Source organism: Lepisosteus oculatus, chromosome 14 (assembly GCF_040954835.1).
Source record: "Lepisosteus oculatus isolate fLepOcu1 chromosome 14, fLepOcu1.hap2, whole genome shotgun sequence".
Lineage (NCBI taxonomy): Eukaryota > Metazoa > Chordata > Actinopteri > Semionotiformes > Lepisosteidae > Lepisosteus > Lepisosteus oculatus.
The window spans coordinates 36984164-37011346 of NC_090709.1; the positions used below are offsets into that span (position 1 = coordinate 36984164).

General features: G+C 48.8%; 4 protein-coding genes across 4 annotated transcripts in view; 1 reads left to right on the plus strand and 3 right to left on the minus strand.

Annotated features, from left to right (window-relative positions):
• Nucleotides 1-27183, minus strand: part of LOC138243445 (uncharacterized) — a 252123-nt gene that overhangs the window by 203977 nt on the left and 20963 nt on the right. The window lies entirely within an intron of this gene.
• The window catches only part of LOC138243370 (GTPase IMAP family member 8-like), an 83456-nt gene that overhangs the window by 42398 nt on the left and 13875 nt on the right, over nucleotides 1-27183 (minus strand). The gene's annotated exons all lie outside the window — the stretch shown is intronic.
• On the plus strand, nucleotides 215-4693 carry LOC138243372 (golgin subfamily A member 6-like protein 22). Its single transcript, XM_069198939.1, has 3 exons — nucleotides 215-639; nucleotides 686-1596; nucleotides 3417-4693. Exons 1-3 carry the CDS (start codon nucleotides 215-217, stop codon nucleotides 3896-3898), a joined length of 1818 nt encoding a protein of 605 aa, XP_069055040.1. The 3' UTR covers nucleotides 3899-4693.
• On the minus strand, nucleotides 12940-18436 carry LOC138243463 (uncharacterized). The gene is made up of 9 exons (XM_069199094.1): nucleotides 18372-18436; nucleotides 18108-18199; nucleotides 17868-17932; nucleotides 16252-16466; nucleotides 15184-15431; nucleotides 14785-14907; nucleotides 14121-14274; nucleotides 13882-13926; nucleotides 12940-13788 (listed from the first exon to the last, which is right to left on the minus strand). The coding sequence occupies exons 4-9, from the start codon at nucleotides 16406-16408 to the stop codon at nucleotides 13505-13507; spliced, it is 1011 nt and encodes a 336-aa protein (XP_069055195.1). The 5' UTR covers nucleotides 16409-16466; nucleotides 17868-17932; nucleotides 18108-18199; nucleotides 18372-18436; the 3' UTR covers nucleotides 12940-13504.

The following is a 27183-nucleotide window of genomic DNA, read 5'->3' on the forward strand; positions in this document are numbered from 1 at the left end:
GCTGCGGGCCAGACGCTTCACGGACGAGGAGAAGGGAGCCCTGCTGACCGTGACCGAGGTGTTCGGGGAGGCTGTCCTGAATCACACTGTCGTCCTCTTCACCCACGGGGACAGTCTGGGACAGGAGACAGTGGAACAGTACGTTGACACACAGGGGAGAGATCTGCAGCAGCTCTTAGAGAAGTGTGGGAACAGGTATCATGTTCTCAACAATATGGACACAGGCGACCGCACTCAGGTCACACAGCTGCTGGAGAAGATCGAGGACATGGTGGCAGGAAACAGTCTGGGCTTCTTTGTGGACCAGGATGCAGAGGAGAGGCTGAGAGAAAGAGAGAACAGATACAGGGAGGAGGAGGAGGGCAGGAAGAAGAAGGAGGAGTTTCTGAAGAAAGTGCAGGAGCTGAGAGAGGAGTACGAGGCAGAACTGCATCAGAAGACGGAGGAACTGAGACGCAGGAGTGAGGAAGAGCAGAGGAGGAGAGCGGAGCAGCTGAAGGAGGAGCACGAGGCGCAGCAGAGGCACCAGCTGGAGGAGCTGAGATGCAGGCAGGGAGAGGAGCAGCGCAGGCAGCTGGAGGCTCTCAGGAGAGAGCAGGAGGAGACACTGCGCAGGAAGGAGCAGGAGCTGCAGCTGCAGTACCAGGAGCAGAGGCAGAGGCTGGAGCAGGAGCAGTGTGAGAAGACAGGAGCAGTGTGAGAAGATCAAGCTCCGCTACAGGACGCAGCACCAGGAGCTCCTGCGCAGGTACGAGGAGGAGCAGCGCAGCAGAGCTGAGCAGATGGAGCTCAGATACCAGGAGCAGCACAGGAGGGTGCAGGAGACCATCCTGAAACTCACTGAGGAGCAGCTGAGGAAGGTGGAGGAGACCAGGACCCAGTGTGCAGAGAGACTGAGGGAGAGGATGGAGGCCGTGAAGAGGGAGCTTGAAGAAGAGCAGGAGAGGAAGATAGAGGAGCTGAGGCAGCAGCACAGAGGCCAAGACCGCGGGGAGGCCCAGCAGAGGTGTGAAGCAGAGCTGTGGAGGAAGGTGGACGAGATCAAGCAGCTGTATGAAGAGAGACTGCAGGGGAGAGTTCAGGAGCTGGAGCAGCAGCAGCAGAGGGAGATGGAGGAGAAGAGGGAGGAGCAGGAGGAGGAGCAGAGGAAGAGAGAGGAGGAGCTGAGGAGGCAGCTGGAGGAGGATCGCAGGCAGAGGGAGCAGGAGCTGGAGCTGAGGAAGGCTGAGGAGCTCAGGAGAGTGGAGGAGCTGGAGCAGAGATACGCACAGGAGGAGCAGAGCAGACTGGCAGAGCTCAGACTCCACGAGGAGAGGATGAGAGAGCAGGGCAGGCAGGAGCTGCAGAGGCAGACGGAGGAGCTGAAACTGAGGCAGCAGCAGAGGGAGGCAGAGCTGAGGCAGGAACTGGAGGACGAGCAGAGGAGGAGGGCGGAGGAGCTGAGGCAGCAGTGGGAGGAAGGGCTGAGAGAGGAGTACGACAGGAGGCTGCAGAGAAAGGAGGCGGAGATCCAGGAGAGGTGGGAAGGGGAGCTGCAGAGGAGAGTGAAGGAGCTGCAGGAGTCCTCCCAGCCTCAGAGCCTGGAGCCGGGTCAGAGTAAGTACCCCAGCAGTGGTGGATGCCCAGTCAGGGTGGGGTAAATTCCATGGGGCAACTTCCAGAGAGACAGATCTTTCTCCTGACACAGGAGTGAATCAGTTTAGTATTGGGACCATGAGGGGCGATATGTGCTTTTTGCCGAGTACTGTTGGAATTTGTTTTTGACACAAAAGAACAGAATATGATTGCACATTAAATATGAGTCTCTAGCACAGACGGCCGGCATTTCCACAGTTAAACTTTGTCAGACAAGACTTTCTGTGTTCAGTCCCCCCAGTTTCAGGTCAGCAGCAGTGAAGTGAATCAGAGTTACTTGGTCACACGTCTCTTACACGACTTTCAGTCTGCGACTCCTCGACGCCCCCAGACCCCTGATATGATCCTGTGAGCCACGTTCGGCGGCTCTCCGTCTGCGGGTGTTTCTGGGTGTCATTTCCTCTGCAGCTCAAAGGGGCTCAAACGCTCAGGAGTTTCCACTTCTTCTCCCTGACAACAGCCCATGAGAGTTGTGCATCTTGCACTGTTGCCCCTGTAGGTCTCCTCTCTAGGTCTCTGGCGTATTGGATGGAGGTGTTTTCACCTCAGACCTGTGGAGGGTGTCTGCAGTCTGATGGCTATCTCAGTTTCCTCACTGCTCTCAGGAGTTTTCTCATCTGTCTTGAACCACTGCTGATTTCCCATGGCTGACTCCTCCAGTCGCGTCTTTTTCAAGACATGACGTGTTGTTGATATTGTGGTGCCCGGTCTCTCTCCAGCGTTTACAGTGCCACCTGGACTTTGATGGGCTCTGATCTTCACAGCTGCTTGCTCTTCTGTCACAGGCAGCTCTCTGGTCTTCATCCTGACTCGACAGCCAGACCCAGACACTCAAGACTGGAACCAAGGCTGCAGTCTGACAGCTCTCGTTTTCACAGTTAGTACAACAGAAACACCTGAGCAACTAGAGTCGCCTGTCAGCCATTTTCCCGATTAACTCTGCTCACCTGACACTGGGGGTTGAACACAACAGACGACACTGTTGTTACATGACTTATCGTGTCTAGAAAATCATTTCCACAGACAGATGCTGCAGTTCTGTGCTTTTGCTCAAATTTAACCCTTTGATCTGAAAATCACATTTCAATAGTACACATCAAAATAAATATCACATTTAATTTAATTTTGTACAAATCAAAAATGACTAATTTTACTTATAGCTGTGGTTCAGGTCCGGTCCTGTTAGACCAGGAGGACAGCTGGTCCAGTGGTTCAGGTCCGGTCCTGTTACACCAGGAGGACAGCTGGTCCAGAGGTTCAGGTCCGGTCCTGTTAGACCAGGAGGACAGCTGGTCCAGTCATGTTGGAGGACAACAGGTTTGAGGATGCTGTACCAGGAGAACAGTGTTGAAGTTCTGTGATTTTACAGACATGATGTTCTTTCGTTAGAGGTTTTGCTGCAGCAGGTGTTGGTGTCGAACTTTACTGTTTCAGTCCCACCAATGGACTGTGAGCTGTTACAGAAGCCCCTGTCTATACGGAGGAGAAACACAACTTCTACCAAGAATGAGGAATAGGTCAAGTTTATATCCTAACAAGTTTGGTGTTGTTCCTGAGTTGTACAGTTGTACGTTTAAGGACTGAGCAGATGAAGGTCTGTTTTACCCAGAGTGGTGGGTGTCTTGTACAGACTGCTCTGCTGTACTGTTGAAATTTTATATCCTTCAGAAATCAGCTGGATAAAGAAATGAGATTCATCATCGTTGATCTCTAGCTTGTTTGGTAGGGAGTAGTAAATGTGTCACTTGTGACCTCCCTTCCTGTCTCTCCTCCTGTTGCAGTGAGTGAAGGAGACCCTGCAGTCGAACCCGGACTCCAGACCCGCCCCTCTGAGCTGAGACTGGTGCCGCTGGGGGCAGCAATAGGGGCCCTAGCAGGAGCCCTGAGGGGCCCAACAGGAGCAGCAGCAGGAACAGTGATAGGAGCTGCAGTAGGAGCTCAGATAGGAGCTTTACTGGGAGGAGAACCCAGAGCAGCACAGACTCACACACAAGAGCACACACAGCCCGCAGACACACAAGAGCGTACACAGCCCGCAGACACACAAGAGCACACACAGCCTGCAGACACACAAGGGCACCCACAGCCCGCAGACACACAAGGGCACCCACAGCCCGCAGACACACGAGAGCACACACAGCCCGCAGACACACAAGAGCGCACACAGCCCGCAGACACACAAGAGGGCACACAGCCCACAGACAAACAAGAGCACACACAGCCCACAGACACACAGCCCGCAGACACACGAGAGCGCACATAGCCCGTAGACACACAAGAGCACACACAGCCCGCAGACACACAAGGGCACCCACAGCCCGCAGACACACGAGAGCGCACACAGCCCGCAGACACACAAGGGCACCCACAGCCCGCAGACACACGAGAGCACACACAGCCCGCAGACACACAAGAGCGCACACAGCCCACAGACAAACAAGAGCACACACAGCCCACAGACACACCAGAGGACACACAGCCCGCAGACACACGAGAGCGCACATAGCCCGTAGACACACAAGAGCGCACACAGCCCACAGACAAACAAGAGCGCACGCAGCCCGCAGACACACGAGAGCGCACACGGCCCACACAGACACACCAGAACACACACAGCCCACAGACACACACAGCCCGCAGACACAATGAGCAGACACACACAGCCCACAGACAGGAGAGAGGAACAGACAGGAGATCGAGGAGCTGAGAGAGAGCTGAAGACACTGAGACAGGAGCAGGAGAGGGAGAGGAGGAGCTCAGGCAGTGTTATCGGAGTGACAGAGAGACACAGAGACACTGCCGCAGGTCAGTCACTGATCCACACAGTCTTTCCCAGCAGGAGAGGAAGACCGGATACTTCCTGGACACAGAGTGAGGACTCTCCACTGAAACACTGATCTCCTCCTTGTAAGAGATCCGACTCACTGAAAACCTGCCCTTAGTGTCCCATGTGAAGAAAAACTCATTTTAAATTAACGTTTTATTTTGATCATGTTTGTATTTTGGTATTCTTTGTGTATATATATATATAAATGTTATAAATTATTTTTGGATATAATTCTGACATTGTATATGTGTGTGTAACAGAATATATTGTAGCATTTACAGGTTCTTCTCAGGACAAAGGACCAGTGGAGACGCGATAAACGAACCAGGCTTTATTCTTTATCAACCACAGAATATACACACACATGACTTACAATCTCAGAATCACGACTTTATTTCTGGTCATTGGGACTTTATAACTCGTAACGGCGACTTACAATCTCAGAATCACGACTTTATTTCTGGTCATTGGGACTTTATATCCCGCAACGGCGATTTACAATCTCAGAATCACGACTTTATTTCTGGTCATTGGGACTTTATATCTCGCAACGGCGACTTACAATCTCAGAATCACGACTTTATTTCGGGTCATTGGGACTTTATATCTCGCAATTCCGAGTCAGAAAAGTCATAATTTCGAGATCTAAAGCCAAAACGGCGAGAAACCGCGGCGCGTTTTTTTTTTCTTTCCACTCCCTGGCGGACACGGCTTCCACAGAGTAGGGAGAGAAATGGACTTTTATGTTTTTATATCGACTTTATTCTCCTGAGCCGATCATCAGAGAGCAGAACTGGCGCCAAAACCCGCTTCCGGCTCGTCCTCCGGGTGCCGCTGCGGCGCCGGTTGCTAAGCGACGCTCCGAGCCCGAGCGCTCGAGCTCCTCTCGGGGCGGTTTTATTCCCAGCTGAGGAGCCGCTCCTGTCCTGGAAATCCCGGGAAGGACTGGGACTCCCCTCCTGTGGGCTGGGAGGCTCTTCCCGGGTGTTTCCGCAGACGAGGGGAGTCCTGGTGTCCTGGGAAAAGGCCCCCTGTGCTGCGGGCGTCTCCGAGAGAAACGGGCTGTTTGTGTGGGAAGATGCTCTTTCCTCAGGAGGGGAAGAGCCGAGCGGGAAGGAAAGTTCTGGAAGTGCGTCTCCTCTCCGGCTGCTCCAGTCCCAGTGACGGCGACACCGGGACAGGACAGGAGGGACGAGCGGGTCCTCTTTCCCACACGGGGGATTAGTGGGGTTTGTTAGGACACAGGACAGAGAGATAGTGCTTCTAGATAGAGTGCTTCTGTACTTGTAATAATAATAATAATAATAATAATAATAATGCTATACGTCTCTCTCACCCGTGTCCTCCGGTCCTGAGGAGTTTTAGAAACTGTCCCATTAAGACCTACAGCAGAGAACATTCTTACTGGGAAGCATCTTCCCAAATTGTCCTGTACGTGCTGGTAAATCACCGAGTCATGAATCAGTGTTACTGAAGCACATATAGAGATGTTCTTGATAAGCGCCGAAGAGCGTGTGATGAAAACTAAGAGGAAACACTGAGTCTGAGACGCTGAGGTGAGAAGCGGAGAGATACAGTGTGAAGAGTGTGACTTCCAGATCCAAATGTTATAATAATAATAATAATAATAATAATAATAATAATAATAATAATACATTTGAATGATCTCGCTGCTTCGGCGGACCGGCGCGCGCCGGCTGTTCGATTCTTAACGGTCGCCCGGAGCTCCGCGCGAGCGCGCCATTAAAAAACAAATAAAATAAAAATAAAACCAACTCCAAGCCGTGAATCTGCATCGTCTTCCTCTTCCAGCTCCTCCTCTCCTGAGGGGAAAGAGCGGCCTGCTGTCGACAGGAGTGTGGACACAGACGGGCCCGCTCCCGGAGAGACTCGGAGTGAAAGACCGTCTCTCAGAGAGACTCCAACTCCCCGGACCGGTGGACACGGGTGAGAGAGACGGCCGGGGTCGTCATTATTATTATTATTATTAGACCAGCAGGGGAGGGCAGTCGCGGGCAGTTCGGTCGGTCCGGTTTCCATGACCACGGGGCCGCTGACGATCCGGATTCATTCCGCTTCAGCCCGACAGCAGGTTCGACAGGTCCAGTTCGTGTGGGTCTGCGGGTCGAGCTGAGGACAGGAGACAGCTGTCGGTGCAGAAGCACATGGGAGTGCAAGAGCTGACATGAAAGCGCCGGGTCGTGTTTCTGTGAGTTTTATTATAATAATAATAATAATCTACTTTATTTTATTTTATTTTATATAGCACCTTAAAAAGTGGGTTCTCAAAGCACTTTACTGAATGACAACAATAAATACAATATATAAATATACTGTATACAAGATAAAACAAGTAACAGGTTTCAGGTGTGAAGAAGACTCCACGGCCGAAACGTGTTTTCTTTCTTTCTTCTTTCAGCCTGGAACAAACCTATTACTTGTTCTTTTATGAAATCGAGACTGTATTAAATGTGAGTGAACTTCATTATTGTGAACTGTTTTCTCATGTCACTTCCAGCTTTTCAAAGCTTCTTTGAGCCTGTAGTTTATATATAAATATTTATTAATACCGTAACGCTATGGGGTTCAGGCAGGCGCCCTTGGCACATCAGGTCAGCCCCACACCGTCGGGGGCTCGAACCCAGGACTCTGGCGTCGCTCACCAGGGACCCAGCTTGTTGAGCTAAAGAGAGATCTCTCCACACCCCAGTGGCTGTGGTCCTGCTATCACAGGGAAGGGTGGTGATGTCACCGCTCTGGTACGCCGGCTCTTACACAGTGGCTGGCGGCCGTATGTGTTACAATACCTTATATGGTACTCCAGTCCCACAGCAGTTATATGAGCCTGGTAGTTCACTGTAATCACTCCAGTAAAATGTCCACAGTTGGGTAGAAATACAAGATTATTTGAATAGAAATATATCCAAACATAATGTATAACCTGTGTGTAGCGTGGATAATGATTATGAGCCCAGTCTGGACTGGTCAGATAAGCACAAGGACAGAAGAACAGGGGTTAACAGCACTGAGCTGGTCTGTATCACCTGATAGTGCCCAGTGTAGAGTCTCACTGCCCCTGACTCTGGAGTCCAGCTTCTCTGATGAGTCTCTATCTGGCTTTACAGACTGCTGGGGTTAACAGCACTGAGCTGGTCTGATAGTGCCCAGTGTAGAGTCTCACTGCCCCTGACACTGGAGTCCAGCCTCTCTGATGAGTCTCTATCAGGCTTTACAGACTGCTGGGGTTAACAGCCCTGAGCTGGTCTGTATCACCTGATAGTGCCCAGTGTAGAGTCTCACTGCCCCTGACACTGGAGTCCAGCCTCTCTGATGAGTCTCTTAAGAATATTGGTCCATTAAACTGATGAGGTATAAAAACAGGAGAAAGATCTTTATACACAAATACTGTTTGATACACAGTGAAACATCTCAATAGTTTCTTCCAATTACTGTATATATACATTAAATCTCAACATTTCAATGCAGCACATAAAGTAACACTATTGTACTGTCCCTTTTCTTGGTAATGTTCATCTCCCAACAGAGGATGATAAAGCTGGAATTCAGTTGACTAAAGTTAATAGAAAAACCTTCATCTGTAAACGTTCAAGGCACTTGGCAACTCAACAATCACATGTCATTACACAATAATGCTGGCAAAAGGAGCCTTCTTCAAGAGAAGTATTGAGATAAGATACCATCTCCACCATGTTGGAGTCTCCACAGGAACAGGAAGTGGGATGAGGGATGAAGGAGGGGCTTCAGATGGGAGGCTGCTGTGATTGGATACAAGCTGGGATGGAGCAAAGCTGCTGTTATTGTTCTCTTTAAACATAATTCATTTCATTTAGGTTAAATACATCAGTAAGATATACATTCATATGATTAGAGAATGTTTTAAGTGAGCAACACCTTCTCTCAATCATCTTCTGTGGCCTCTCTCTCTTGTGCTGCTTCAGCTTCTCATTCACACTCCTGTATCTCTTGTATGTCTCTTCTGCTTCGGGGGACTGAAATACCAAACTACTTTACTGTATCTGTCTACAACTGAATTGAGTCTCTCTACTGCCTCTCTCAGCTCCTCGATCTCCCTCCTGCAGCTCCTGTGCTCCTGTCCTGCTGGAGTGAACTGTGTTGTCGACACACTGACCTGCTGGAGAGTCTCTCCGTGTCTCTCTGCCTCCTCTCTGGCCTTTTCCTCATAGTGCTGCCTGAGCCCCTCCATCTCCCTCCTGTGTGTCTCCTCTCTCTCTCTCCTCTCCCTCTCCTGATCGTCTCTCACTCCCTCCATCTCTCTCTGCAGCCTCTCTCTCTCCCCAGCTCCTCCTCCAGCTCTCTCCTCCTCCCCTCATCCCTCTCCTCCCTCAGCCTCTCCTCCAGCTCTGCTATCTGCTCCTCCAGTGCTCCGATCTTCTCCTCTCGTGCCTGGATCTCCTCCTCCATCCTGCGGAGGTGGTTCTGCAGCTCCTTCTGGTGCTTCTCCCTCAGTCTCTGCGGAGGTTCGGTACCTTTTCAAATCCAGTGATCACATCTGCTGATTGGCTGCGACATCATCAGGTGTAGCTCTTCAGGCTCCTCATTGGCTGTTCATCTTTCAGATGTTTGATCGGTTACCCCCAGCTAGAGCTCAACTCCAGAGGAGACCCGTCACCCCACCAGCATGGGTCCACATGAGTATTTCCTGTCACGGGAGATGTCAAAATGGACCCCCTGGTTTGTGTTATGGGTCAGGACCTTGTGCTCATCAGAGAAACCCACCTCGGACAGACTCCCAGGGGCTGGACTGTTGTTCACTCAAGGGCAGAGATTATTGGTAAATGTTTATGATACGCCTTGGTGCTACAGAAGTTTCATCTGAAGTGCAGCACCTCCAACAGCACAGTGTCACAGAGCTCCTGAGGGAACAGCGCCACCTGCTGGTCCACAACCTCCACACACAGCAGCAGCGTCCTGGTTTCCTTACAGTCTCCCAGCCTTGCTGAGCTCCGAGCTCTGAGGGCATCAGGCTACAGAGTGGCAGCTCTGCTGTGTTCATGGGCTGGATCAGTGCAGGCTCAGAGGAGCCTGTGTGACCTTTGTCATGGAAATATAACTATCAAGGAAGCCACAAGAGAGAGTTCTCACCTGAGTAAGGTCTTTATTTCAATATTGCAATATTGGGAGCCCTGCTGCCACTTCGCCAAGTGCAACCAGAGACTCAATTTGTTACAAGCAGTACAGGGTTTTTATAAGACGTTGCGCTGTAAAAAAGTTCAGCACTTGGTCCCTTCTAAAACTTCCCCTTTCTCTAAGAGAAAACAGATTACATCATAGAGCGAGAGAAGAAAAACTAGATTTGTTATTCAAAGCTTATCAGTTACTTTCAGCTAATTCTAACGACCCAGACAGCATACAGATGCAGCCATTCAAAATGGGTGAGGTATTTCGCGGCATACCCCGGTGGGCGTGTCACAGTATCACGCAGTATCACGCGGTATCACGTGTGTCACGTGTGTCACGTGACTAACTATCCGGCGTCGCCTTGTAAAACCGCCAGGGGGAGCTTAACCTCTCATGTACAGCATTTGAGCCTTTAATTTGGAACTGTGTATTACAGCATGTTAATCATCAGTCATTAAAATGTTGGTATATATTATGAAAGCAAGATTGCTCAGTTGGACAGAAGTACACAACCTACCTTTATCAGAAATATTTATGCATCAAAGCCTTTACTGAAGATATTACTAATAGTATTAATAATGGATGACTTTGGACAAGCTGTATACTCAAAGTATAATTTCTTTAGCACATTTGTACAAGCACTTGGAATCTGTCCAAGCCATACTTTGTCAGGCATTTTGTTTTACTTCAACGGGGCATAAAAACTTCCTTGCTTTTAACAGGGCGTTTCATAATTTCTAGCTACGAAAATGATTTAAAATGCGACACCTATCATTCAACTAGAGCTTAAAATATCACAAGGAAAAATACACACCGGTATTCCATTTCTCCCTAAACATTGTAAGCTTCGAAGTCTTTAACTAAGGTTTGTTCTTCACACCTGAAACATTTTCTCTGAAAGGATTTTCTTCGAAGTTTAACCGATCTTGTTACAGCATGTTACAGTTTACTATTATTAACCATATTACTTTTAAGTGCTTAATGTAAAATCTTGTAAAAATATATTTTCATTGTTCAAATATACATTAATATACATTAAGTCTGACTATCATATAATAAGTTAAATACAAAACTAAAGAAAAAATAGGGTTAAATATAATTCAAAATATTTTGCTAACAATGTTAACTGTTTATGAATAATAAAATGTATTAACTAAGGAGTAGGATGGCACAGTTGTTAGTATGTTTTTTGTTTTGTTTCTTTTTCATAAATACAACAGTAGTACCTGATGTCTCAGTGGCTTTCAAAATTAAATTATGCATGCAAACCTGTGAACTAGAAAGATAACTAAGATTTTAATACTAATTAAATGACCGCGGGCACTTCCCACCCCCCCCCCCCTACATTCTCAGAGTAGAACAGACTAACCTTCTAATGAAAGACGGTCCACCACCCACGGACAGGAAAAGTGCCCACAGGCACTTAAACTTAATATGGTCAGTAACGGTAAACAGTAACATGGTAAGAAGGAGCACGTACAAACGTTTTCGAAATAACCACATGTAAGACTCTGATCCTAAAAATGTTTAGGGAGAAAGTGGAATACTGGTGTGCTTCCAGAAGAATCAGTATGGCTCAGAGATTAAATAAAACTTCACAGACATTAACGAAGAGCATAACGCGTGTACTGTATACACTGCAAGTACAACCCAACTCTCTGCAGGAGTGCTGGCTGTGACGAATTGAACCGGTTTCACGGGTATTTTCAAAGTAGGAGGCGAGATTTCCAGCGAAAGACACCCCCCCCCCCCCTCAAAAACCCAGTAAATACAGTACTTACTAGTTAAAGGCTAGGCTCTCGACTACGGCGAAAGGAACCCTTCTTTCATTAGAAGACAATGAACATATTTTAGCCCTGAATGAATTAATAGCAAACATGGTTTACATAAAAGACATTTTTCCAAGAAAGTTTAGCCTTTGTCACTAATGAAACCACTAAATAAAGACATAAATAGAAAAATCTTAAGATTTTTAAAATACATGACTTTGCTAAAATTTATTTGAAAATAAAAACAATTACAACCGCCAGGGGAGAGAGAGAACAGGGGAGGGATGTTGGTTTTGCATAAGGGGCGGGGCTATGGAAAGTAGGTATGTTTGGGAATGTGTAGTTACATGTTCTGGCTGTTTGTGAATTATCGTTGTTGAGTATGGAGTGTTGAGGTATTGATTTTGTGTAATGCTTTATGTTGAAAATTGAGGTGGATTTTGTTTATGATAAACAGGATAAACTGGGATGGGAGGAAGGTTTGGTTTTGCATAAGGGGCGGGATTATGATAATTGGATGACTTTGCGAGTGTAAAATGGTTTGATTATTTGATTTTGTATTGTGGTTGTTATCTATGTTTTTGGTTGGTATTATGTTTATATGGTTGTTTTTGTTGGTTGGTTGTTATTATGGTTATTAATAATACGATCTATAGTTGAAATCTGAGCCTAAATAAAAAGAAAAAGCAAGTGATTAGGTTTATGAGCAATCTAATTACTTATTCGTTTAAAAAGCTATATAAAATAAAGTTTATTATTAATTTGCTGGACAGAGCGGTGAACATTATTATGCATGAGACAAAGATAACGATCCTGATCAGTTTAGAAATCTGTGTACGCTGTAAGGTTTTTACTTCTTAAACTTTTAAAATACACGTTTTGAATGGAAAGAATCCTCTTCCTGGTATAGCACACCAGCACGTCTTTTTTCTCCAATCAGAGGGGTGTCAGATGGTGTCAGCCAATCACCATTCTGCGTTGGGTAGCAACGGGTGACTGTTCTCAGGCGGAAGATGTAAGCAGCTTAATGTTCGTGTTAAATATGTTTTTTAAATTCAATTAAACGGGCACAGTTAAGACATTAAATATACATATACATACTGTATACAGTACAGTTTGCATACGGTAATATGTTTATGTTACGCGATTAAAAAATAAATAAATAAAAATGAAAAGTCCAGTACCAGCTGGATTCGAACACCCAACCTACCAGCTGGTGGTCACGCACCTAGACCAGTAGGCTACAAGACAGCTCACATGATCAGGCAGGCGAAACAGCCCTACATAGCTCTGCCGCAGTACACGGATATAATCATACCGTTATTAAATTATTGAGATACGCGATTCCATATTATATTCCCTTTTAATCAAATTCTAAAAGTATGCTTGTTGACTCCGGTATCACGTTAGTTAAAGACTTCGAAGCTTACAATGTTTAGGGAGAAATGGAATACTGGTGCGTATTTTTTTCTTTAAAGTACCAAGACCAGCCATATACTGTATGTTTACGTTCCAAAATTAATATCGTTTATGGCCTTCACACGCGTTACAGTATGCTCCTATTCTTTTTATGCTCAGCTACTAAGATTTCCCTTCAGTGGTAAAATTCAATATCTACAACGGGCACAGTAAAGACGTTTACAGTACAGTAAGTCTTTCTACGACAGACCAACGGACCACGAGTGCCCCTGTCGGTCAACCAATCACGCACCGCGGTATCGCGTGTCATCTTACCTGCGGTATCTGTACTGCGGTGTCTTTACCGCGCACTTTGAATGGCTGCATCTGTATATTGTTTTGGTACATTGTCTTCTAAACTAACCTAAACAGTGTACTTTGTTGACGAACTGTTTTCTAAAATTCTGCACGTACTGTAGCACAGCAGTTACATCCTTGAAATATATTATCTAAAAGCACCAATATATTTTTTTCAAAGCTCTCTACATTTTTAAGAATCAATTTACTTATTAGATTTCCACTTCAGCTTCCTCACGCTCTCTGTGTGGCTCAGGGGCGTTGCTGTGAGCCAAGAGAGGACGACTGTGTGTCCCTCAGGAGTGACTCCCTCATGGTGAAACACTGTAGTCCTACAGGGTGTCCTAACGCTCCTTCTCTATCTCAGCTGCTCCACAAAGGGCTTCAGTAATCCTTGTATCACTGGGTCGTTCCGAGGAATGCTGGCCATGGCTTCCTTAACGACGTGAACAGACACCTCCGTTCCGAAGTGGGAGACGATCCTGTGGGCCAGGTCCTGCTTCTCGGTGTCTTCAAGTGTACCCCGGGGCATCCCCTTCTGGTGCAGAATGTTCTTCAGCTTCTTGTACTCGTTTGCTTCCAGCTCCTCGATCACTTCATTCAAGGCTCCTGCCCACCCTTCGCTGCTGGTGAGCGCGATTCCTGAAACAAACACAGACACCCTTCTACTGGCTGCTCCTACACAACCAGCTGAGGAACCAGCTCTAGATACTCAAAGAGGACAGAGGGACTCACTCTGAGGGGCAGAAGTATTTGGGGTCCTGGTCTCAACAGCAGGGACTGCAGAGAGAGAAAGAGACAGAGCCATGTTCACCCTGACCAGCACAGCACCCACAGGACACAGTATAAAGACACTACTCACCCACAGGACACACAAGATGCATCTCAAGTCAGCTATTGCCTGGCATGATTGTCACACTCACTAGCAGGCCATACTGACCTCTAACCCACCATGTTCTCAGTAGATCTGTTACCTGGCAGCTGCACAATGCGGCTCCACACCCTCTTTTCTCCATCCTTTGTGGCGCATTTCAGCAACACCAGGTCCAGTCTCATCGCACCGTGGGCCAGGAACACCTCGAATGTGGGGTGGAAATTCGGGCCATAACTGCAGTAAAAGCACTCGGACTGGAAGAACAACAGTAACGCTGTGTTAAAAAGCTAGCAGTCTGTCACGCAGGCAAATCCTTTTTGAGCATGAAGTCAGCTGGACTCCCTCTACAGACTCTGTGACTCTGCTTTCTGCTTCTCTCTCCACTATCCCAATTCTCCTTGACCTCTGACATGACTGGCCACATCCTCTTCCTGTCCTGGGTATTTCAGGTGCTGCTCTTGGCTGGTTCTCTTCTTGTCCCTTGAACTGCTCTTTCCAAGTGTCCTGGTGAGGCTCTGGCCTTCTCCCCCCCGGTGTTCTTCACGTGTCAGAACTCGGGCCCCTTCCTTTCTCTGTGTATCTGCTGGATGGGTCCACCTGTTTCATTGTTTTGATGATACTGATGATACTCAGATCATCCTTTCATGACCCGAGTCTTTCCTGCTTCTCTCTCTCTAGATCTTTCAGTCTCTCCCTCATGCTCTCTCAACAGTTTGGGTCATAAAGGCCAGTGATCTCCGTCTGTGTCACAGGCGAACCATTACCTCAGGCTGGATTATCTCAGTCTTCTTGCTGCTGCTGGACACTCTGTACGTCGCTTTCGGTGTCAGTTTACAGGTTGAGCTCGTCTGAATGAGGGAGCTCCTGCAGTCCTGCTGCTCGGTGACCTGTGGAGGAGAGGAGAGGACAGGGTGACACTGCTGGGAACGGGGGAACAGAAACATGCCACGACGTTGTGCTGGAGAAACAGACGGACAGAGACAGGAAGTGCTGGAGAGACAGACAGAGGGACAGGAAGTGCTGGAGAGGTAGACAGGCATAGAGACGGGAAGTGTTGGGAGAGAAAGACAAATAGAGACAAGAAGTGCTGGAGAGGTAGACAGGCAGAGAGACGGGAAGTGTTGGGGAGGTAGACAGACAGAGAGACAGGAAGTCCCCTGTACCTGGCTGAGAAGTACGTTCTCAGGGAGCACAAACACATTCAACTTGGGCAGCAGGTCCACGCCATCCCCCGGCCTCAGGAACAGCAGCACCTGTCCCTTGACATTGAATCTGAACACGCTCTTCACGAGGCCCCACAGGGACAGGCCGGCGATGGACACCCTCACATGGGTCTGTGTCACCTCCAGGGGCGACAGCACCTCAAGATTACCACAGCTCACATGGGCCACCGACAGGAAGTCACTCCTGCCTGCAGGAAGACACTGAGTGAGTCATGATTCCTTTGGCTGTTTGTTGTAAGACTGCTCACATCTTCACAGCTTCCATTCCAGTAGGAGAGCCCCACGATTCAGTTACACCCCTAGACTCCACCCCAGCTGTTCCCTGTTTGTTCCAAGGACTCATCCCTCTCAGCTATAAGACTTTGGGCTCAGAGCAGTGGGTGCAGCACCTTTGTGGAGTTGGACCACCTTCGGTTCCGACTTGGTTAGTATTTTCCAGTTAGGCCTCAAGTGCCGAGTCAGCGAGATGGGTTTGTAAACCAGAGACCATCAACTCAATGCTGGAGGAGCTTGTCTTGGTTAAACCTGAGTACGTTGGCTCCAGTGTGATTCGACAATCAGTCACGTCCACAGTAGAGGACTGCCGGAATGGAGAGGCTCACAAAGCTCTGCTCCTCATTGACTTCCATTCCAGCTCATCTTTCAACCTAGTGACATGACACGACACTTAGGGCTGAAGATCACTGATTATTTCTGTTAACGATGTGACATGGCCTTCGGTGGTCATGAATAACTGAATTAAAGTAATGAAGTCTTTAACTGAGATTAATTAAGGGCCAGTAATGAAGCCCTGGGATTGAGGTTCAGTAATGGATTGGAACAGATTCCAGAGGCTGGAGAGAGGGATGAGTCCAGCATATCCCAGAAGCAACCTCATCTTCATTCACACTGTTACACAGAGGGCAAACTGTCACCAGACTCTGTGGTAGAGGGTAGTCTCCTGCTGTAGCTGAGCTGAAGCTGTACTCACTGTCAATACAGAAACTGTTAACATCGCCTGAGACTCACGGCCATCGATCTCGCAGTGAGGTAGCTGCAGTTCCGTCAGCGCCCCCTGGGGGCAGTGTATGTCAAACAGGGGTCCTGCAGGATGCTGGCCAGTGGGGGACAGGAGCGCCATGTCCCAGTGTGTGGTCTGATACTCCAGTTCGCCCCCCGACGCCATCACAAACACCAGCCCAGTGACACGGCACCAGAACTGACCCGCGGACGGGCAGAGATACCTGCACAGGACAGCACACTGTCAACACACTGCACAGAGACAGAGGACACCACACTTTCAACACTCCACAGAGACAGGGGACACCACAGACATCAGGGCATTGACACTGGAGACAAAATAAAGAAATTCTACGCTTGCAGTACAGTGACACAAAGAGAGAACTGAGGGAGGACTGTGTGACAAAGACACAGCACTGACACTGGAGACACAGAAATATAGAGGTTCCACACTTCCCTACTGCAGTCTGGCATGTTTATCCTTATTATTATTATTATTATTATTATTATTGCTTACACTTATATAGCGCTTTTCTGGACACTCCACTCAAAGCACTTTACAGGTAATGGGGACTCCCCTCCACCACCACCAATGTGCAGCCCCACCTGGATGATGCGACGGCAGCCATAGTGCGCCAGAACGCTCACCACACATCGGCTCTCAGTGGGGAGGAGAGCAGAGTGATGTACTGTAGCCAATTCATAGATGGGGATTATTAGGAGGCCATGATTAGTAAGGGCCAATGGGAAATCTGGCCAGGATGCCGGGGTAACACCCCTACTCTTTTCGAGAAACACCCTGGGATTTTTAATGACCACGGAGAGTCAGGACCTCGGTTTTACGTCTCATTCGAAGGACGGCGCCTGTTTACAGTATAGTGTCCCTGTCACTATAGTTGGGGATTAGGACCCACATGGACCACAGGGTGAGAGCACCCCCTGCTGGCCCCACTAACACCTCTTCCTTAGCTAAGAAGAAGCTACTGAATTCCTCTCGTTATTGTTTTAAGGACTAATGATACGTGATATGAGTGCTCCGAGTGTTTAAGTTTCAGTCTGGTGTGAAAGTACACAGGAGACCGTAGTGATGGGCGAGACTGAAGCAATGTATCTATTTTAGTGTCATTTCTCCGTGAAGCTGTCAGGTTGCAGGAGAGCGAGTCTCTGGAAAAAGATGTGACTGTGAAAATCCCTTCTGCTGACTTTTATTCAGTCCACTGCCATGGCAACTGAGCGCTTCCGCTGAGATACCGCAAGATACTTGGCTGGACCGGGATGACATTATGATTGACGGGCAGCTTAGCAAGTCAGAGGGAGGAGTGGCACAGGAAGTAGACCAGTGGCCTTGTGGGAAATGGAGTTTACCTAGACTGCTGTCGTGCAAGTGAGCAGAACTGACATCTGGCAGCTCCTCACTGGGAGCACAGGAAACTGTGCATTTAAAATAACGAGACAAACAAGGGGTCTGTATGTAACATCGAGCAGTGTGTTCTGGAATTCTGTTTGTACTGAAGGTCTTTCGGCCTCAAATTATGCCTTTTAGTGATGTTCAGGACTTCCTATGTTTTAATCTCATTTTTGCTTGTTAAGCAAAGGACGGCAAAAAAGCCCAAAATATCAGGTACCTGTAGGTTTCCTTCCTGTTCTGAAATTTTATTTCAGGAGTGAATTCAGTCACGTTCCCCGGGACCTGAAAACGAATAGAGATGTCACAGGTGTGGAGGTAAAGATACAGGTGTTTCTCCAGTGTAGGAGAGGAGATGTCACAGGTGTGAAGGTAAAGACTCAGAGGTGTTTCTCCAGTGTAGGAGAGGAGATCTCACACGTGTGGAGGTAAAGACTTTTCCTGTAGTATAAACACTTACTTTGGTTCTGCTAACTTCATCAGGCTCATCTCCCACAGACAGTGAGCCCCCAGTCTCAGGTGCCCAAGGTGAATATTCCTCAGCTGCTGGACCTGTTGAAAGAAAGAGCTGAGCACCACAGAGTGACAGGCGTGAGTCTGTCTCAGTATCTCAGTTGCTAAAAACTGTTGAATACAGCTGTCTGATCTTCTGAGACAACCTGACTGCTGTTTTGACACCATCATCACGATGGGCTCGTTATGGATCTGGTGTGATGCTGCTCACTGTGTTTAGAGTCCACTGTGTTTCTCGCGCTGGTGCAGACATCTGGGTTCCTCTGCGTGTTCAGGATCCCTCTGTTTCCTGTATTTTAGAATATTTATTTCATATCGTAGTCTAATCGCACTCCTAGAGAAAGTGTGGATCATCCTGGATCAGAAGGGACAGTCAGTGAATCCGAGCGAACTCTCTTCCTGATGTGAACTCGTGACTCGCACTAATATTCTTACAGGACCTTGAGAGAGAGGGTCAGTAATGTAGGAGAGAGAGCTGTGTGTCAGTGTGTCGTACAGACAGAGGGTCAGTGATGTAGGAGAGAGAACTGTGTGTCAGTGTGTCGTACAGACAGAGGGTCAGTGATGTAGGAGAGAGAACTGTGTGTCAGTGTGTCGTACAGACAGAGGGTCAGTGATATAGGAGAGAGCTGTGTGTCAGTGTGCCGTACAGACAGAGGGTCAGTGATGTAGGAGAGAGAGCTGTGCGTCAGTGTGTCGTACAGAGAGAGGGTCAGTGATGTAGGAGAGAGAGCTGTGTGTCAGTGTGTCGTACAGACAGAGGGTCAGTGATGTAGGAGAGAGAGCTGTGTGTCAGTGTCGTACAGACAGAGGATCAGTGATGTAGGAGAGAGAGCCATGTGTCAGTGTGTCGTACAGAGAGAGGGTCAGTGATGTAGGAGAGAGAGCTGTGTGTCAGTGTGTCGTACAGACAGAGGGTCAGTGATGTAGGAGAGAGAGCTGTGTATCAGTGTGTCGTAGAGACAGAGGGTCAGTGATGTAGGAGAGAGAGAGCTGTGTGTCAGTGTGTCGTACAGACAGAGGATCAGTGATGTAGGAGAGAGAGAGCTGTGTGTCAGTGTGTCGTACAGAGAGGATCAGTGATGTAGGAGAGAGAGCTGTGTGTCAGTGTGTCGTACAGACAGAGGGTCAGTGATGTAGGAGAGAGAGCTGTGTGTCAGTGTGTCGTACAGACAGAGGGTCAGTGATGTAGGAGAGAGAGCTGTGTGTCAGTGTGCCGTACAGACAGAGGATCAGTGATGTAGGAGAGAGAGAGCTGTGTGTCAGTGTCGTACAGACAGAGGGTCAGTGATGTAGGAGAGAGAGCTGTGTGTCAGTGTGCCGTACAGAGAGAGGGTCAGTGATGTAGGAGAGAGAGAGCTGTGTGTCAGTGTGTCGTACAGACAGAGGATCAGTGATGTAGGAGAGAGAGAGCTGTGTGTCAGTGTGTCATACAGAGAGAGGGTCAGTGATGTAGGAGAGAGAGCTGTGTGTCAGTGTGTCGTACAGACAGAGTGTCAGTGATGTAGGAGAGAGAGCTGTGTGTCAGTGTGTCGTACAGACAGAGGGTCAGTGATGTAGGAGAGAGAGCTCTGTGTCAGTGTGTCATACAGACAGAGGGTCAGTGATGTAGGAGAGAGAGAGCTGTGTGTCAGTGTGTCGTACAGACAGAGGGTCAGTGATGTAGGAGAGAGAGCTGTGTGTCAGTGTGTCGTACAGAGAGGGTCAGTGATGTAGGAGAGAGAGAGCCGTGTGTCAGTGTGTCGTACAGACAGAGGGTCAGTGATGTAGGAGAGAGAGCTGTGTGTCAGTGTGTCGTACAGACAGAGGGTCAGTGATGTAGGAGAGAGCTGTGTGTCAGTGTGCCGTACAGACAGAGGATCAGTGATGTAGGAGAGAGAGCCGTGTGTCAGTGTGTCGTACAGACAGAGGGTCAGTGATGTAGGAGAGAGAGCTGTGTGTCAGTGTGTCGTACAGACAGAGGGTCAGTGATGTAGGAGAGAGAGCTGTGTGTCAGTGTGCCGTACAGAGAGGGTCAGTGATGTAGGAGAGAGCTGTGTATCAGTGTGTCGTAGAGACAGAGGATCAGTGATGTAGGAGAGAGAGAGCCGTGTGTCAGTGTGTCGTACAGAGAGAGGGTCAGTGATGTAGGAGAGAGAGAGCTGTGTGTCAGTGTGCCGTACAGACAGAGGGTCAGTGATGTAGGAGAGAGAGCTGTGTGTCAGTGTGCCGTACAGACAGAGGGTCAGTGATGTAGGAGAGAGAGCTGTGTGTCAGTGTGTCGTACAGAGAGGATCAGTGATGTAGGAGAGAGAGCTGTGTGTCAGTGTGCTGTACAGAGAGAGGGTCAGTGATGTAGGAGAGAGAGCTGTGTGTCAGTGTGCCGTACAGACAGAGGGTCAGTGATGTAGGAGAGAGAGAGCTGTGTGTCAGTGTGTCGTACAGAGAGGATCAGTGATGTAGGAGAGAGAGAGCTGTGTGTCAGTGTGTCTTACAGACAGAGGATCAGTGATGTAGGAGAGAGAGAGCTGTGTGTCAGTGTGTCGTACAGACAGAGGGTCAGTGATGTAGGAGAGAGAGCTGTGTGTCAGTGTGTCGTACAGACAGAGGGTCAGTGATGTAGGAGAGAGAGAGCTGTGTGTCAGTGTGTCGTACAGACAGAGGGTCAGTGATGTAGGAGAGAGAGCTGTGTGTCAGTGTGTCGTACAGAGAGGGTCAGTGATGTAGGAGAGAGAGCTGTGTGTCAGTGTGTCGTACAGACAGAGGGTCAGTGATGTAGGAGAGAGAGCTGTGTGTCAGTGTGTCGTACAGACAGAGGGTCAGTGATGTAGGAGAGAGAGCTGTGTGTCAGTGTGTCGTACAGACAGAGGATCAGTGATGTAGGAGAGAGAGAGCTGTGTGTCAGTGTGTCGTACAGACAGAGGGTCAGTGATGTAGGAGAGAGAGAGCTGTGTGTCAGTGTGTCGTACAGACAGAGGATCAGTGATGTAGGAGAGAGAGCTGTGTGTCAGTGTGTCGTACAGACAGAGGGTCAGTGATGTAGGAGAGAGAGAGCTGTGTGTCAGTGTGTCGTACAGACAGAGGGTCAGTGATGTAGGAGAGAGAGAGCTGTGTGTCAGTGTGTCGTACAGACAGAGGATCAGTGATGTAGGAGAGAGAGCCGTGTGTCAGTGTGTCGTACAGAGAGAGGGTCAGTGATGTAGGAGAGAGAGAGCTGTGTGTCAGTGTGTCGTACAGACAGAGGGTCAGTGATGTAGGAGAGAGAGCTGTGTGTCAGTGTGTCGTACAGACAGAGGGTCAGTGATGTAGGAGAGAGAGAGTTGTGTGTCAGTGTGTCGTACAGACAGAGGGTCAGTGATGTAGGAGAGAGAGCTGTGTGTCAGTGTGTCATACAGACAGAGGGTCAGTGATGTAGGAGAGAGAGAGCTGTGTGTCAGTGTGTCGTACAGACAGAGGGTCAGTGATGAAGGAGAGAGAGAGCCGTGTGTCAGTGTGTCGTACAGACAGAGGGTCAGTGATGTAGAAGAGAGAGCTGTGTGTCAGTGTGTCGTACAGAGAGGGTCAGTGATGTAGGAGAGAGAGCTGTGTGTCAGTGTGTCGTACAGACAGAGGGTCAGTGATGTAGGAGAGAGAGAGCTGTGTGTCAGTGTGTCGTACAGACAGAGGGTCAGTGATGTAGAAGAGAGAGCTGTGTGTCAGTGTGTCGTACAGACAGAGGGTCAGTGATGTAGGAGAGAGAGCTGTGTGTCAGTGTGTCGTACAGAGAGGGTCAGTGATGTAGGAGAGAGAGAGCTGTGTCTCAGTGTGTCGTACAGAGAGGGTCAGTGATGTAGGAAAGAGAGAGCTGTGTGTCAGTGTGTCGTACAGACAGAGGGTCAGTGATGTAGAAGAGAGAGCTGTGTGTCAGTGTGTCGTACAGAGAGGGTCAGTGATGTAGGAGAGAGAGAGCTGTGTGTCAGTGTGTCGTACAGACAGAGGGTCAGTGATGTAGGAGAGAGAGCTGTGTGTCAGTGTGACTTACAGACAGAGGGTCAGTGATGTAGAAGAGAGAGCTGTGTGTCAGTGTGTCGTACAGAGAGGGTCAGTGATGTAGGAGAGAGAGAGCTGTGTGTCAGTGTGTCGTACAGACAGAGGGTCAGTGATGTAGAAGAGAGAGCTGTGTGTCAGTGTGTCGTACAGAGAGGGTCAGTGATGTAGGAGAGAGAGAGCTGTGTGTCAGTGTGTCGTACAGACAGAGGGTCAGTGATGTAGAAGAGAGAGCTGTGTGTCAGTGTGCCGTACAGACAGAGGGACAGTGATGTAGGAGAGAGAGAGCTGTGTGTCAGTGTGTCGTACAGACAGAGGGTCAGTGATGTAGGAGAGAGAGCTGTGTGTCAGTGTGTCGTACAGACAGAGGGTCAGTGATGTAGGAGAGAGAGCCGTGTGTCAGTGTGTCGTACAGACAGAGGGTCAGTGATGTAGGAGAGAGAGCTGTGTGTCAGTGTGTCGTACAGAGAGGATCAGTGATGTAGGAGAGAGCTGTGTGTCAGTGTGTCGTACAGAGAGTGAGTCAGTGATGTAGGAGAGAGAGAGCTGTGTGTCAGTGTGTCGTACAGACAGAGGTTCAGTGATGTAGGAGAGAGAGCTGTGTGTCAGTGTGTCGTACAGACAGAGAGTCAGTGATGTAGGAGAGAGAGCTGTGTATCAGTGCGTCGTACAGAGAGAGGGTCAGTGATGTAGGAGAGAGAGCTGTGTGTCAGTGTGTCGTACAGACAGAGTGTCAGTGATGTAGGAGAGAGAGAGCTGTGTGTCAGTGTGTCGTACAGACAGAGGGTCAGTGATGTAGGAGAGAGAGACTTGTGTGTCACTGTGTCGTACAGACAGAGGGTCAGTGATGTAGGAGAGAGAAAGCTGTGTGTCAGTGTGTCGTACAGACAGAGGGTCAGTGATGTAGGAGAGAGAGAGCTGTGTGTCAGTGTGTCGTACAGACAGAGGGTCAGTGATGTAGGAGAGAGAGCTGTGTGTCAGTGTGTCGTACAGACAGAGGGTCAGTGATGTAGGAGAGAGAGCTGTGTGTCAGTGTGTCGTACAGACAGGGGGTCAGTGATGTAGGAGAGAGAGCTGTGTGTCAGTGTGTCGTACAGAGGGAGGGTCAGTGATGTAGGAGAGAGAGCTGTGTGTCAGTGTGCTGTACAGAGAGTGAGTCAGTGATGTAGGAGAGAGCCGTGTGTCAGTGTGTCGTACAGAGAGAGGGTCAGTGATGTAGGAGAGAGAGCTGTGTGTCAGTGTGCCATACAGACAGAGGGTCAGTGATGTAGGAGAGAGAGAGCTGTGTGTCAGTGTGTCGTACAGAGAGGGTCAGTGATGTAGGAGAGAGAGAGAGCTGTGTGTCAGTGTGTCGTACAGACAGAGGGTCAGTGATGTAGGAGAGAGAGAGTTGTGTGTCAGTGTGTCGTACAGACAGAGGGTCAGTGATGTAGGAGAGAGAGCTGTGTGTCAGTGTGTCGTACAGACAGAGGGTCAGTGATGTAGGAGAGAGAGCTGTGTATCAGTGTGTCGTAGAGACAGAGGGTCAGTGATGTAGGAGAGAGAGCTGTGTGTCACTTTGTCGTACAGACAGAGGGTCAGTGATGTAGGAGAGAGAGCTGTGTATCAGTGTGTCGTAGAGACAGAGGGTCAGTGATGTAGGAGAGAGAGAGCTGTGTGTCAGTGTGCCGTACAGAGAGAGGGTCAGTGATGTAGGAGAGAGGGCTGTGTGTCAGTGTGTCGTACAGACAGAGGGTCAGTGATGTAGGAGAGAGAGCTGTGTGTCAGTGTGCCGTACAGACAGAGGGTCAGTGATGTAGGAGAGAGAGCTGTGTGTCAGTGTGTCGTACAGAGAGAGGGTCAGTGATGTAGGAGAGAGAGCTGTGTGTCAGTGTGTCGTACAGACAGAGGGTCAGTGATGTAGGAGAGAGAACTGTGTGTCAGTGTGTCGTACAGAGAGAGGGTCAGTGATGTAGGAGAGAGAGCTGTGTGTCAGTGTGCCGTACAGACAGAGGGTCAGTGATGTAGAAGAGAGAGCTGTGTGTCAGTGTGTCGTACAGACAGAGGGTCAGTGATGTAGGAGAGAGAGAGCTGTGTGTCAGTGTGCTGTAAAGACAGAGGATCAGTGATGTAGGAGAGAGAGCTGTGTGTCAGTGTGCTGTACAGACAGAGGATCAGTGACGAAGGAGAGAGAGCTGTGTGTCAGTGTGTCGTACAGAGAGAGGGTCAGTGATGTAGGAGAGAGAGAGCTGTGTGTCAGTGTGTCGTACAGACAGAGGATCAGTGATGTAGGAGAGAGAGAGCTGTGTGTCAGTGTGTCGTACAGACAGAGGGTCAGTGATGTAGGAGAGAGAGCTGTGTGTCAGTGTGCCGTACAGACAGAGGGTCAGTGATGTAGGAGAGAGAGCTGTGTGTCAGTGTGTCGTACAGACAGAGGGTCAGTGATGTAGGAGAGAGAGAGCTGTGTGTCAGTGTGTCGTACAGAGAGGATCAGTGATGTAGGAGAGAGAGAACTGTGTGTCAGTGTGTCGTACAGAGAGAGGGTCCTCACCATCAGCTCTTCCGGGAGTTTTGACCTGGCAGTGAAGGCACTGAGGGAGAAGGCACTCAGGGCTTTCTACGCAATAAGAAGGAGGCTCTTCAACATCAACCCACCAACAAGAATCTGGCTCCAAATATTTGAAAGTGTAATCCAACCCATTGCCCTATACGGCAGTGAAGTGTGGGGTCCCCTCACAGACCATGATTACACCCAATGGGACAAACACCCCACAGAAACTCTGCACATGGAGATCTGTAGAATCATACTCCGTGTGCAGAGAAAAACTCCTAACAACGGGTGCAGGGCCGAATTAGGCCAGTACCCACTATTGATAAACATACAGAAAAGAGTATTAAAGTATTGGCTACACCTAAAAAACAGCGACCAAAATTCCTACCACCACAAAGCCCTGCTGAGCCAAGAGCTGAGCCCAAAACAGAGCCCCCTGAGCCAGCTGGTCCTGAGGCTCACCGACCTGAGCCACACCAACATTAACCAGCCTCAGGACAGCACTGCTAGAGCACCACAACCAAGACTCAACCACATCACAGCACAGATCAAACAGCAATATCTCACACACTGGGACACACACACACAAACACAACATAAACTGGAATGCTACAGAACCTTAAACAGACAATACACACTATCTGAATATTTGACCAAAATAAAAATTAACAAACAGAAACAGACCCTGATGAAGTACAGGCTCAGTGACCACAACCTGGCCATAGAAACTGGGCGATACAGGCAGACCTGGCTGCCCAGAGAGGACAGGCTGTGCTCCAACTGCCAGCAGGGAGAAATAGAGACAGAGGTGCACTTCCTACTGCACTGTGACAGATACTCTGGGATTAGAGAAACATTCTTCCCGAAATTCAGAAATCTAATCCCAGAGTTCCCACACCTGCCAAAACCACAACAGGTCCCAATCCTACTGGGAGAGGGAGGAGGGAACTCAGTTGATCTGGCAGCCCAGTATGTGATCTCCTGTCACAGCCTGAGGAACAGTGAGTCCGTCTCCCAATAATGCTCCAGCTGCCTACAGTATATGTCAGTATTTTATAATATGTCTTTGTTGTAAATGTCTGTAACGTCTGTAGATTTTATTTTACTTCTATTTTTGTTTTGTTCTATGTTAATTTTATTATTTTTATTTGCTTTGGCAACACTGATTGTACCCATTGGTCATGCTAATAAAGCACCTTGAATTGAATTGAATTGAATTGGGTCAGTGATGTAGGAGAGAGAGCTGTGTGTCAGTGTGTCGTACAGACAGAGGGTCAGTGATGTAGGAGAGAGAGCTGTGTGTCAGTGTGTCGTACAGACAGAGGGTCAGTGATGTAGGAGAGAGAGCTGTGTGTCAGTGTGTCGTACAGAGAGGATCAGTGATGTAGGAGAGAGAGCTGTGTGTCAGTGTGCTGTACAGAGAGAGGGTCAGTGATGTAGGAGAGAGAGAGCTGTGTGTCAGTGTGCCGTACAGACAGAGGGTCAGTGATGTAGGAGAGAGAGCTGTGTGTCAGTGTGCCGTACAGACAGAGGGTCAGTGATGTAGGAGAGAGAGCTGTGTGTCAGTGTGTCGTACAGAGAGGATCAGTGATGTAGGAGAGAGAGCTGTGTGTCAGTGTGCTGTACAGAGAGAGGGTCAGTGATGTAGGAGAGAGAGCTGTGTGTCAGTGTGCCGTACAGACAGAGGGTCAGTGATGTAGGAGAGAGAGAGCTGTGTGTCAGTGTGTCGTACAGAGAGGATCAGTGATGTAGGAGAGAGAGAGCTGTGTGTCAGTGTGTCTTACAGACAGAGGATCAGTGATGTAGGAGAGAGAGAGCTGTGTGTCAGTGTGTCGTACAGACAGAGGGTCAGTGATGTAGGAGAGAGAGCTGTGTGTCAGTGTGTCGTACAGACAGAGGGTCAGTGATGTAGGAGAGAGAGAGCTGTGTGTCAGTGTGTCGTACAGACAGAGGGTCAGTGATGTAGGAGAGAGAGCTGTGTGTCAGTGTGTCGTACAGAGAGGGTCAGTGATGTAGGAGAGAGAGCTGTGTGTCAGTGTGTCGTACAGACAGAGGGTCAGTGATGTAGGAGAGAGAGCTGTGTGTCAGTGTGTCGTACAGACAGAGGGTCAGTGATGTAGGAGAGAGAGCTGTGTGTCAGTGTGTCGTACAGACAGAGGGTCAGTGATGTAGGAAAGAGAACTGTGTGTCAGTGTGTCATACAGACAGAGGATAGGTGATGTAGGAGAGAGAGAGCTGTGTGTCAGTGTGTCGTACAGACAGAGGGTCAGTGATGTAGGAGAGAGAGAGCTGTGTGTCAGTGTGTCGTACAGACAGAGGATCAGTGATGTAGGAGAGAGAGCTGTGTGTCAGTGTGTCGTACAGACAGAGGGTCAGTGATGTAGGAGAGAGAGAGCTGTGTGTCAGTGTGTCGTACAGACAGAGGGTCAGTGATGTAGGAGAGAGAGAGCTGTGTGTCAGTGTGTCGTACAGACAGAGGATCAGTGAT